Source organism: Blennius ocellaris (genome assembly GCF_963422515.1).
Source record: "Blennius ocellaris genome assembly, chromosome: 5".
Lineage (NCBI taxonomy): Eukaryota > Metazoa > Chordata > Actinopteri > Blenniiformes > Blenniidae > Blennius > Blennius ocellaris.
In genome coordinates, this window is record NC_137654.1 from 18,762,668 (window position 1) to 18,775,133 (window position 12,466).

Consider the following 12,466-nt stretch of genomic DNA (forward strand, 5'->3'; position numbering starts at 1 on the left):
GACATATGACTGTTACTGAAGCTGTGGTATGTTGTGTTTTTAGCAGCAATAATCTACTCTTTCAAATAGGCATTGGTTTGGAAGTGACAATAATCCTTTGGGATTGTAATTGTTCAGGGAGTTGGAAATAGACAATTTACATACTTGCAGCTATTTTCTTTGCGTATGCAGTTAAAAGGAGAGACATTTCTTAAAAGAAAGTGTTTTCACCCCATCAATATTTTATAAATCCAGACAATAACCAGCCCATAAAAAGTAAATCACATAAAAATACAGGATTTTACATTGAGTATTTTACTCTAAAATTAAGGTTTTTGACATCAATAATAAAAAAAAAATAAAAATAAAAAAAAAACACCCATGAAATTCTGGAGTGAGTGAACATCACGTTCATGGTTCTTTGTGGACTGTTATTTCATGCATTAGGTCAGCAAACAGAGAAAACTAGTGCATATATACTTATTTCCCATCAGTACGCTGAATATAAAATTGAACCAAACAACTTCACACCCTCAAAACACTGACTCGTTTTCTATTTCAGCTCTTGGGGATACACTGCCAGCTTAGCTATATTGTTTAAAATGTTATCAGATGGCTGGTTACCCTGCTCAGTAAGGCACTGTTGTCTTGAGGTCAATGAAAAGCTGTTGCAGCTGCCTATTGAGGTGTGGTGGTGGCGCGGTTCCAGTGTTGATAATGCCCCTCGGTCCGTTGGTTCATAATGGAGGTTTCAGAGAGAAATATCTCAGCACCTGCCTCAGTAGGGGAAGTTTAAATCACAAAATTAGCTCCATTTAGCTGTTTCAGGGTCTCAGCAGCGCTCGCATTGACTCACTGTCACACAGCCATGGCTTAGTGGCTCTTAGAATAGAGCCATTGTTAATGTCATTAATTACACCTCCACTTTCCTTAGTAGGACATGTTAAAATGGCTGCGGGGAAAACTTGATGCAAGACCGACTCGCTCTGCACAGACATCCATGTTCTCTTTGGTATGAATTGTTACAGCTATGGAGGTCTGTTGGATTTTCTAAGAAGTGATCACTTCTGTGCAATCACCTTACAAACATTCTTATTCATTCTAATTGAGAAAAATTACACCAGAACTTCAGGCAAATAGGTGCCTGGAATGTTTTAAATGCTCTTTGTCCAGTTGTTTGGTGTCATTTCCTCGTAGAGCTGCTAATATGGCCGCAGACTTCTTTTGACTTCTATCTGTTCATAAGTCTCATTGTAGATATATTTAGGTAATCAAATTGGAGTAATCTTGTATTTTTGGAACAGTTTGAAATAAAATCATTTCCTCAGTGTTTCTTAACTTTCATTATGGCTTTAATCATTAAAAAAAAGATACATAGAAATTTATATAATTTGATGGAAGCTCAATTTCTGTTCCATTTGAAATCAAACTGCAAAACCAGACAAATTAGATCCCATTGCTTTCTTTTATTATTGTTTTAGATTTTTACTGGGATTACCAGGACTCATAAATGAAGATGTAATATTACATGAATGACATGACATGATTATTAGAAGGCTGGTAATGATTTCTTCCACAAAGATCTCCAGAGTGCCCTGCCAAAAAAGGATGAATTAATTAAATTCCTCGTATTCTCCTATCAGCCTCATTAGATCTAACCTGATCTATAGATATCCTGCTATTCCAGAGGGGCTTTCAAATGTGTGGAAAGCGTCCATCCACAGAGAAGCTTTGTGTGAGCGTTACTCATGGGTCAGTTCTTCAACACGACGCATTCACACAGTCTGTCTGTACCGATTATGAAAAGAACTTAATGATTTACTAATTAATTTCTGAAGCCATATTGGAGCTTTTCTCTAAATCTGTTGTGAACCAAAAGAAATGGGGAGAGAGAGAGAGAGAGAGAGAGAGAGAGAGAGAGAGAGAGAGAGAGAGAGAGAGAGAGAGAGAGCAAAAAAGCTTCTTTCAGCTGTAATAATGCAATACAGTTTTGTTGGATGCAATTTTCCATTACTCACAAGGTCTTCAAAGATCATGTACTGTGTTTATTATGCAGAGACTCATCCTGCTGGGCTCATATGCAGGAGGTGTCAGTTTTGCATTCTTTCTCTCCAGTTTTGAATTCACTCTTGATTATGTCATTATATGGCAGCCGCATATTTGGCTGTGCTGCCTGCGATATCTCCAAGAGCCACAGCGGGCAAGAAACAGCCGAGTGTTCAAGGATTGCTGTCTTTATTTGCTTTCTCTCAGTAGGTTGTCAACAAGTAATCGGTCTCCATACAAATGGTGTTTCAGTCTTAGTCATTTAATTGTTGCTGGTCTGTGTGCACTGGATGAAACACAGAAAGTGATAACAATACACTGTTCCAATTAAATTCACTCATGTGTGACTTATACGTGAGGAATTGCTTTCTGCTCCAGTCAAAAGTGTTTAGGACTTTACGGCACCACGTCTGCATTTATGTAAAAGTACCACGAGTGTTTCATGATGAAGAAACAAAAGTTGTGCATCTTATTGGGTTGTTAAAATCTGGTCTACCTACATATGAAATTATTCACAAACTATATGACTCCGAATGCTTTTTTTTTTTTTTTTAATGTGGGTAAACAGCTCGGCTTGTTCTGTTTGCTTCCTGTGTGCTTTTGGCTTCTGCAAGGAATGAAATGATTATTGTGCTTTATTGCTTTTGTGTTGGTGTTCACAGACTTGGAGAATTTCAAGACCCAGAGAAGGAGTCCCGTGAGGGTCCGTGAAGGTCAAGGAGTTGTCCTGCTGTGTGGTCCACCACCTCACTCTGGAGGTAAGATGGTGTTGTTATGACTTACTCTCTTTCAAAACAAAAAAAAAAAGTGTAATGTTTTAATGTCTGCAATTCAGTCACTGTTAGTTTTATTCAGAACTGTCAACATGGTCTGGTAATACCTCAGCGATTCATCATCTGCTGCTTCAACTGGACAAAGTGGGAGTCGTGTTTTCGCTCTCCTGCTTCAAATCTCCTGACTGTGTTGTCGAAGTTCGAGGAGTGAGTCATTTTTACTCTGGGACGCCGTCCTGTCAGCTTGATTTTCAATGGGGGTGAAAAAAAAACTTTGGCACGCAGGCTGGAGAGGTTGTCCGTGGTTGGGGCTCTGCCAGGCGAGAAATAGAGCTTCTCTCTGAAGGCGCTTTGTTTGCTTCACATCATCTCTCTGCATCCATGACAGTATCAATGGGAGTTAGCCTCCAGTGCTATTAACTCAGGCACAGGGGTATTATGATGGGATTTTTGCCAGTGAGGATGAATGCAATTATCCACAGATGGAGAATTTAGATGAACAGAAACACATCCCGGACAGCAGGGGGTGAATGGAGGTTCCCTCCATTGTATTTTAAGATGAGTGGTAAAGTGCTGAGTGACCAGCTTTTTTTTAATCATGTCTACTGACATAGAACAGAACAGTTTTCAATTCAAAAAGTGTTGACTTTGTTATTTGTTTTTCTCCTGGTGCGCCCCGTATGCTGTATGTGAAAGATTATTTCCATATTTTGCCTTGACTTTGGGTTGCTGCATCACAAACCAAATCCAATGGGAAAGTTCTTTTTCCTCCACCATTTAACTGAAACTGTGAAAATTACAACCATATAAGGTAGTTTGGAATTCTGAAGGTTTTTTCTGTTTTATTCATTGTTTTTGTTTCAATAGGATAAATGAAATAACTCTCATAAGATATTTTTTTTCTTAACATACAGTTATAATCATCACAGTTAATGTCTGAAAGAATTATTAAAAGCTTTTACCTGGATTTACATAATCAACCTTCTTGGTCCTTGGTACGCACACACCCACACACGCAGACATCAATAGTGACAAAAAAAAAGGCAACATAACTCATACAGAAAGCAGCACCTTTTTATTTTACTGCATTTGTTGACTTTATTGTGAGTTATTTCTGTGACAGTTGTTAACTGTGCGTTCAACATTAAGTAGACATTTTTGTAGACATGTCTACTACTATGGGAAGTTTGTCGGTTTTCGCTCTGACAAATGGTGATTTCTCTATTTTTTTTAAGTTGCATTCATGCAGCATAATACATCAAAATGAAACTATACACAAGTTGGGCAGTCTGTGATAAGAGCAGTAAATAAACAAAAATAATTAGACCAACAGTCTAAAATGTAGTTTTGAACCATAATGAGGTGAGTCCAATTAGTACAAAGACTACTGCCTACTCACAATCATGCATTTTATTTATTTATTGGCACTAAATTCCTGAGAGTATTCTCACATGTGTCAGAGGCTTCCCTGCTTCTGTGGGTCACATACTTTTATAGTGGGGTGTGGGAAAATTTAAATAATTATTTGCAGACCAAGTGACACATGAATTTTCTCTATAAAATGATATGCATTTATCTATTATTTGGCATAGGTTCCAGGTCTGGGAGGTTTTGAGAGTTCAAAGTGTGTGAGTGCAAATCCCCTCGAACAATGAAAGACACGATCAGAGTCCTTAAAGTATTACACAACCAGCGCCCTGTGATCTATCATTCAGTATCAGATTTTGTAACATTATTCAAGCCAATTCATATTTAGAGATATTATTGTTAAGTCTCCTTCAGATGCATCAACAAATTCAAGTTTTTGTGCGATTGTGACCATCTAAGAACAACGACATGGCACCTGTTGCAAAGTTTTTGATCGTGGCTTCAAACCTGTGTGCCCATGCTGCACTGAGAGATGGATTCACCAACTGCTGGCCACTGTTATGCCCCACATCCTCATCTTATCTATTACATATTTATTGTGCAGCCCCAATTGGTAAGCAAAGAATCACTTTCATAACGCTAAAGTATTTGTTTTGTGACATTGCCCAGTCAAACAAGAGCGTCTCACTAATCACTGGAACGTGTGGTTTTGTGTAGGAGATCAGAAACTTCAAAGCAATTGTCTAATAGCTTGGACTGCTGAATGGCATCGGCACACGCTGAGCGCAAACTGTTGTTGGGTGAATTTCTGGGCAAACTTTGGTTCACTAATTGATGTGCGGCTGTTGTGTGAAACCACGCTGCCCTGCCCCTGCCAGGAGAATAAGGCGAGATGTTTTTATCACACAGTTTCTTACAAGCTGAGTTGTAAGCCCACATTTGTTGTGCTTTGTTCTGTTTATGTTATAGCGAGGCTTCTCACCTTGTGTCCACTAAAGAATTGGGACAATGAGCCATATGCTTACACTCGGCAGCCTTGTTGTATAATAGCTTCTTGTTTCTTTTTTAGACACATCCCCTGGTGCAAGGTGTCCACATGCCAACACACTCTGTCACTGGGAAACAACAAAACAGCAGCATTGCATGGAGTGTTGTTCTGCAGTCACAGTGTCATGACAGTAACTAAAAATATTGTCGAAGAATCTGGGCACAATGATTCAAATCCAATAGTTTATTTATTATTCACAAGACAAAAACTGGAATGATTCAGTCAAGATGATGTCGCCGATGCCCAATACTTTCTGTCTAGTAGTTTGATGTGCAGTCTGTTGTGAAGGCAATCCTGCATTCACCTGTTTATAATTTGGAAAAGAAAATTGCTTCTTTTCTGCGGTATTGTGACAAAGGAGATGCCGTGCTGCCTGAACAACCTCTGGTGCTGGCCTCCTCTTGGTAGAGGAGACAGAAATTAGTCAACCTTGACTGACTTCTTCTGCGGTGGATCTATAAGTCTGAAAGAGATGAGACACAGACTAACTATTAATTTATTTACTCGGCAAATATATTGATTGTAGTTTAATGAGTCACCTATAAGTCACCTCGGAGACAAGAGAATAATCTGGATTCTCTCATGGTTTAATGCAAGGCCCTTGAGGCTTGTACAGAATGTGGCTGCACACTGGTTTTCTGTATTTCAAAGACAATAAAAACACTGTCCAGCTGTTATTGTGTAATTTAACTTGTCCCAGTAGCCAAGTTACACATAGTGGTACGTGTGAGAAACCATTTTCAGCCTTCTCATGGAGTGAATGGTTCACTTGGTCTTTCCATTATTTTATTGTTTCAGAATAGTTTTGGTATTTAATTGTTTTCAGCACACAAAGGTGAAAATGTTTATTTTTTAAAAATGAGTTAAGGTTAATTAGTACTGGGTTTTTGAAAGGCTCGGGTTGCTAAAAAAAGAGTGCAGAATACCATGTGTTCAGTTTTTTCTGATGTTAGTTACTCTTGGTGTCAACTTCGTGGCAGCTGCACCTGTAATTTAAATTAAAAGAGTCACAAAGTGTCTCGCAGAAGTAGAATAGGCACACAAAAATACCCACACTTTATAATTAGATGATTTGAAATATGTGAAAGTACAACACAAAGAAAGGTTTTGACTCTGAAGAATTACTCCGATTAGCCATAATATTATTTTTGTCCCTGTTTTTTTACTATCTCTGCAGCAGTTTGAGCTCCAAAAACTCATCTGTTGGATTGGACACATACGTCCGCCTCCACTCCCGGGTCCATCAGTGAGCCTTGATCATACATGACCCCGTCCCCACTTCACTTCCTTTCTAGTTGTCTCGTCATCCTCATCCTTATGCTTTCATGCATCTAAAGCAATACCTTTGAAGACACAATCTTCACTTACTGCCTATTATTTACCACTAGCAGCAGCCCAGACAAAGAGAAAAGACGGTACTCAGTGGTCATAGTGTTACGGCTGATCCATATAACGGCACAAAGAGAGGAATGACTATGTTTTAAATGACATTGTCCAGAGCTTTTATAACTCATTATGTGAATATCTGACCTCCATTATAAACGCTGAATAGACTGAAGTATGTGTTGTTTACATGAAGGGCAGCAGGAAGCTTCACTCATGTTTGTACCAGTTGGCTCCTCCAATACTCGAACCGAGCCGCATATTCGCACTTCCTGCCTCGTGTGACGGGTTACTTTTCAGTTTCATAGATTATTGTTTAGGCTCGTTCATGGATTGTAAATGTTGTCATATTCATTTTTTAATACCAGATGGTAAATCAGCAGGGTCTTTTTGAATTCTTTTTCATCTCTAGGCACTCTCTCACAATAAGGGAATCCGAGGACTACAAGTCATTTAAATCAGGATTAAAAATGTACCATCTCTTTTTATAAACTTATATTCACAACATCTTGGAGGTTTCCTCGGCCTCTGATGTTGCACTTTGTTCAACATCTCCAGCTGCTTTGTTGTGACTGTTTTGCTGCATATTTGACAGCGCCGCACTTCACAGATGTTTACCAAGATTCATGCTGCAGCATGTCTGGCTAAAAATGTGACTAAATCACTGGAGGAACGGCTTGTTGTTTTGTCTTGGGGAAAATTCAAATAGATCCATTCAAATAATCCTCTTCAATAATTCATGTTCAGCCTGCCTGTCAATTGTTCACAAAACATAGTCATTTTTAGATAAACTTCGAACCCCCTTTGGACTTTCCTCCTCCGTGACGCTGATCACTGGGGACCGCGCTGCTGCAGGGGCTGTTGTCAGTAATCCACACTGTTACATTGCACCTGGCCTATATCTGTCACATCCACTCCAGTAAGAAGCCTCTACCTGCTCTTAACCCTTGAACAATAAGCTTTAACATAAAATTGGTTGATACGTTAAATGTTTTGCCAACATTACTTACAACTTACGTAATGTCCATGCCAGCAGAAAATGCACACTTTCAACCTTTCACTCTGCTGAGCAACATGCTCTCTCCTCGTTCATCAACTGTCCGTCTGCCTGGATGGATGGATGAAAGGAAAATCTGAAGAACTCGTGACTAACAAAATGTTTTATTTACACAGTGCAGTGGGTGTACCTGTGCCAGATTGATTTAAAAGAAACAGCAACTCAACTCATATACACATAATGTCCGCCTTACTACAAAGACATTCCTATCCCATTGGGATATAGCATTTGTTGAGAATTATTCATTTTAGTCGTTTTCAAAGTGGTGGGGGTATAGAGGGGTGGGAGTGGTAAATGGGTGGAGTTTCAGGGGGTGGCGGTGTCACAATATAGCTTCAGGGGCCCAGCATGCAGGACAAACCTGGGCTTCTGGGGGAGGTTTTTTCCCCAGCAAGTGGTAGTTTTAGAATTAAATAGATCAATGGAGATAATTTCTTGAAGTAGTCTTTCAAACCATAAGTATAACAGTTACAGACTACATTGGGAATGGATTGAATTTAAAAAGCACTTTTCTCAAAGTCACATTTACCCAATCACACAAACACCCGTGTAGGTAGCTACATTTAGAATCAGTTTGGGTTTGAGTGTCTTGCTCAGGGACAGATGGGGGATTGAACCAACAGCATTCCAGCAGCATTACAGAGGCTGCCTGCTCGACCAACTAAACCATAAAACCCCCCATCTATCTTCTGTTCTGCTTTACGGTGGCCTGCAGACTGCAAGATTAGATCCCAGCTGACAACGGTCAATAGTTAGGACTTAAAAGACATTTCTGGAAAGACATGTATCTGTTGTGCCACTGTGCCTCAGTCGGTAGAGTGAGTCCTCTTCCAATTCCAAGGTTGGCGGTCAAGGTGTCATTTGGCAAGACACTGAACCTCAAATTACTCCAAAACGATGTCAACCACTTTGCCTTGCAGCTGTTGCCATTAGTCTCTGTGTGAATGACTGACCTTGTAAAGCTCTTTGAGACTGCTGAAGAGGGGAAAATGTATAAATGAATAAGAAAACCTTCTCGTTCACCCCACAACAATATGAACACACACCTTGTTGGCAGTACTGCCAAATACCACAAGACCTCTAACATGGTTAATTCTATATCATGAATATAGCCCATGTTACAGGTAAAAAGGTTTTTTTAGTGAATGTCCTCACATCTATGCATATTCTCCATGGTAATTTATTTATCCATCTATCGTCTAAGCCGGTTTATTAATTTCAGGGTTGCGTTGTGCTGAAGCTATTCCACGCTGACTGGGCGAAGGCAGGACACACCTAACACAGGTCACCAGCCTATCACAGGCAGACAGAGAGACGCACTTTCATCTTCACACATTCTACACATGAAATGTAGAGTCAAAACATACCTCCAATGCATGTTTTTGCGCTGGAAGATGACCACTGTACCCAGGGAGCACCTATGCATGCACGAGAACAGCAGTCTCCACCCCAGAAAGTCCCCCACCCTGCCACCACGACACGAAGAACATATGCATGATTATCTGTTTTTGTTTAGTGATGAAGATTCTTTCACGATGCACTAGCTGTCTGGTTATACGGAAACCCTGTATTAACCGACTGTACACATTAAGAAACTTGGTCAGGTCAAAGAACAGAATAACAGTAACAGTAATTTAAATCCTCCAAAATACATTTTGTTCTAATGAATGTTCAGAACGGGCCAAAGGAAGAACAAAAACAATCAAAAGTAATAGAGGACATCTGTTGTGATTATGTAAAATACAGGGGTCTCCAAAATCCAATATTCATTAGCAGTGTTCTCAGGCTGTCAACAATCATTTTATTTGGGTGATGGCTGTGTGATTGGTGTTCTCTGTGAAATCCATTCAAAGTGGGTGACTTTGTTTCCCCGCAGTTTTTCCTCACAGTAAATAAATGCAGCCAGAGCCTGCATTTGTCCAGCCAAACAGTAATGCACATGCAGATTTGATCTGCTTGTTGTTGTGATGGATCATAGCTGCGCTCCAGGGACCAACCACAGCGCTAGAAATGATCCACATTCTGACAGTGTTTTGTCAGATTCAGTGATGTCATGGTGGATTATGCTCATTGACTGAGATTTGTATGATGTTAAGATGAATCATCTAAAGTCTTTTTGCATATTCATTGAAAGGCTTTCCCTAACATTTGTGATTTATCCCGCCTAGATTCAGTTACATGCTTGCACATTTGTACGTAGCAGTACACGCCCACACACTTTAGTCACATTCTGATGTCCGCTTCATTTTTCTCTGCAATTATGAATGGCATCATTGTACCTGATCTCGCTGTAGAGTTATCATCATAGCTCGAGTTTAATTAGGTTTATCAGAGAAATAGGCTCAATACTGTCACACCTGAACAAAGAAACTCGGAGAAATAATAAGGGTGAAACAGATTTTCTCTTCAAATCAGGGCCATTCAAAAAATACATGAATACGTGAAGAAAATAAAGCCATTTTCTGTACTTCTGTTACCCCCAGGCCTCTATTGTTGCACATCCGAAATTTAAAGAATCCTCACTGGCATTTCAATGCACTCTCATACTATTGGAAAAGTCCGAGGCTTGTTCTCATAAAGGGTGACAGGACATAATTCATGATCAGCACAATGCAGTCTTAGACAAGGATCTGCCTCATCTCCCCTTTAAAGGATTTCAATATCCCATGCATGATTCAAGAAGCCATTATTTCATTTTAACGATGCCTCAAAACCCTCAAGACCGCTGCAGGAAGTAGTTTGGCGCAGGCAGGATGCTCTAAAATTGTGCCGCCGCTCCAAGTTGCACTCACTGAATGGCCAAAATATTGTCAAGCATCCAAGAGGCAAGCCCGCAGAAATCTTTCTGTATTTCTATTAGATGTCTGTTTGTGTCATGTTTTTGCTTTGAGATGCTCTGAATGACTGTGGTTGGTTCAGAACCTAATGCATCTGACCTCCTTTCACTAATGGAAACAGGCCTTTCAGATTTAGTCAAGGCTGAAATCGCTTGTTTTCTCTCTCTCTCTCTCTCTCTCTCTCTCTCTCTCTCTCTCTCTCTCTCTCTCTCTCTCTCTCTCTCTCTCTCTCTCTATCCAGTGCATCTAACCCCAAAACAGAAGCTGCTTGCTGGCTGCTAACAGCACACATCGCTTGCAGGGATTTCTCCCATGTGCGTGACCTAAGCCATTTCATAAAGTGAACCTGTGTGTTATGAATACAGATAGGAACCCCTGGTTAATGGCTGCTACCATCTTGGGAGCGGACTTGCAAGTACAAACTTTTACACAAGTTGTGCACATACTTTTCTTTGATACATAACACACTCACACAGAACTCCACTCTCAATTCAGTATGTCCTTGGCCTGTCATGTTCCATTTCTTTTCTCTCTCTTCAGATCATTAAGGGGGAATTGATGCTGCCTGTTCATTATACAAGGGCTAAATGGAACCACGATGAAAATCTGCCACTCACTGTCACTCATGATTGCATTATTCCATTACTGCCCATCGGCAGAAGGCTCTCAAGTCAAATCATCAACTACAACCAATGGTGCTTTCCACTTCCTATTTCCTGGTTCCTGTTTCTCACCATGAATCTTTAACTAACCAATTAGTAACCTCTTAGTTGTTGTTGTTCCAGTTTGTTGTGCCTTGCACCTTTGGAAGATATTGTTTTCAAAAACAGACATTAAATATACATGACCGCGTTAGGATGAGAGCAGTTATGTATTATTAAGGGGAGAAGAGGATATTACAGCTGTTTTCTTTGTAGGTCCGATGGCAGTTATGGCTGAAAAGTCACCGAGGCCAGCATGGAGTTCATGACAGGAGAATCCACGAGATAGACACATCGAAACTGAAATGCAGCTCCTCTAAATGTGTGTCTTGGAAGAGACAATGGCAGCCATTAAGGGATTTGTGCAATATTTCGGAAGTGCAGCTTTTCATTTTCTCGCAAACAGTTAGATGAGAAGATGTGAAACCACTTTCATATCTGCTCATTAAAATAAATAAAACCAGAGGATTGTGATCTGTGTGTCTGTGTAAGACTGAAAACAGAAGAAACACATTAGTCTGGCTGTTAGCAAAGTAAAAATACACCTATCATCTCTATTGCTGATTGAAACTGCATATTTAGCACAAGTTCAAGCTTTAACGTCTGTTTTCAAATAATTTATTCCCACTAAAGAGAGCCTGATCAGCTGTTTTCTAGAATTGTGCTTCAATGTTTAATTTTAATATAGACCCAAACAATGTCCTGACAGAGACACTCATATTAAACCACTGCAGGGTAAAGCACATACCACTGCACTTCATGAAACAGTCATGTAGCAATTACATGCAACAGATAGATGGTGGGTATCAGTGGGGACGCTGCTGCTAATTCATATGTACCACAAGTTGTTTTTTTTAATATGCAATGTTTTGTGATCATGTTTTTTTTAAACAGTGATACAGGTCACCAAATAAGCCAGGTAGAAGTGAAGGCTTGTGATGACATAATTCTACTTTGGACTGGTATTATAGCATCTGGGCAATAATTTAATCTCCAAGGTTATTCTTTCAACTGTAAAATCATGTGAGGAGACATGCGAGACTAACAGGAGGGTACACACACTAGATGTTTGTTTTGCATACTGTAAGAATATACTTCCTTGAATCTAGAGAATGTTCGTCCCTGGCATTACATGGAGAGGCAGGTGTGATTTCACTGTGAGGTCCAGACTTAGTGTCCTGTTGTGTTCTTGGTTTGCTTGCAAGGTCAGATTGTCCCCCGCAGGTGTAACACACACACACACACACACACACACACACACACACACACACACA

General features: G+C 39.9%; 1 protein-coding gene across 1 annotated transcript in view; it reads left to right on the plus strand.

Annotated features, from left to right (window-relative positions):
- cntn3a.1 (contactin 3a, tandem duplicate 1) overlaps positions 1-12,466 on the plus strand; it is a gene marked incomplete at its 3' end in the record, with an annotated part of 70,229 nt that overhangs the window by 19,356 nt on the left and 38,407 nt on the right. Inside the window, exon 4 of the mRNA XM_080496221.1 lies at positions 2,688-2,783. Coding sequence (XP_080352347.1) covers positions 2,688-2,783 — 96 coding nt within the window. The remainder of the gene's footprint in view (positions 1-2,687; positions 2,784-12,466) is intronic.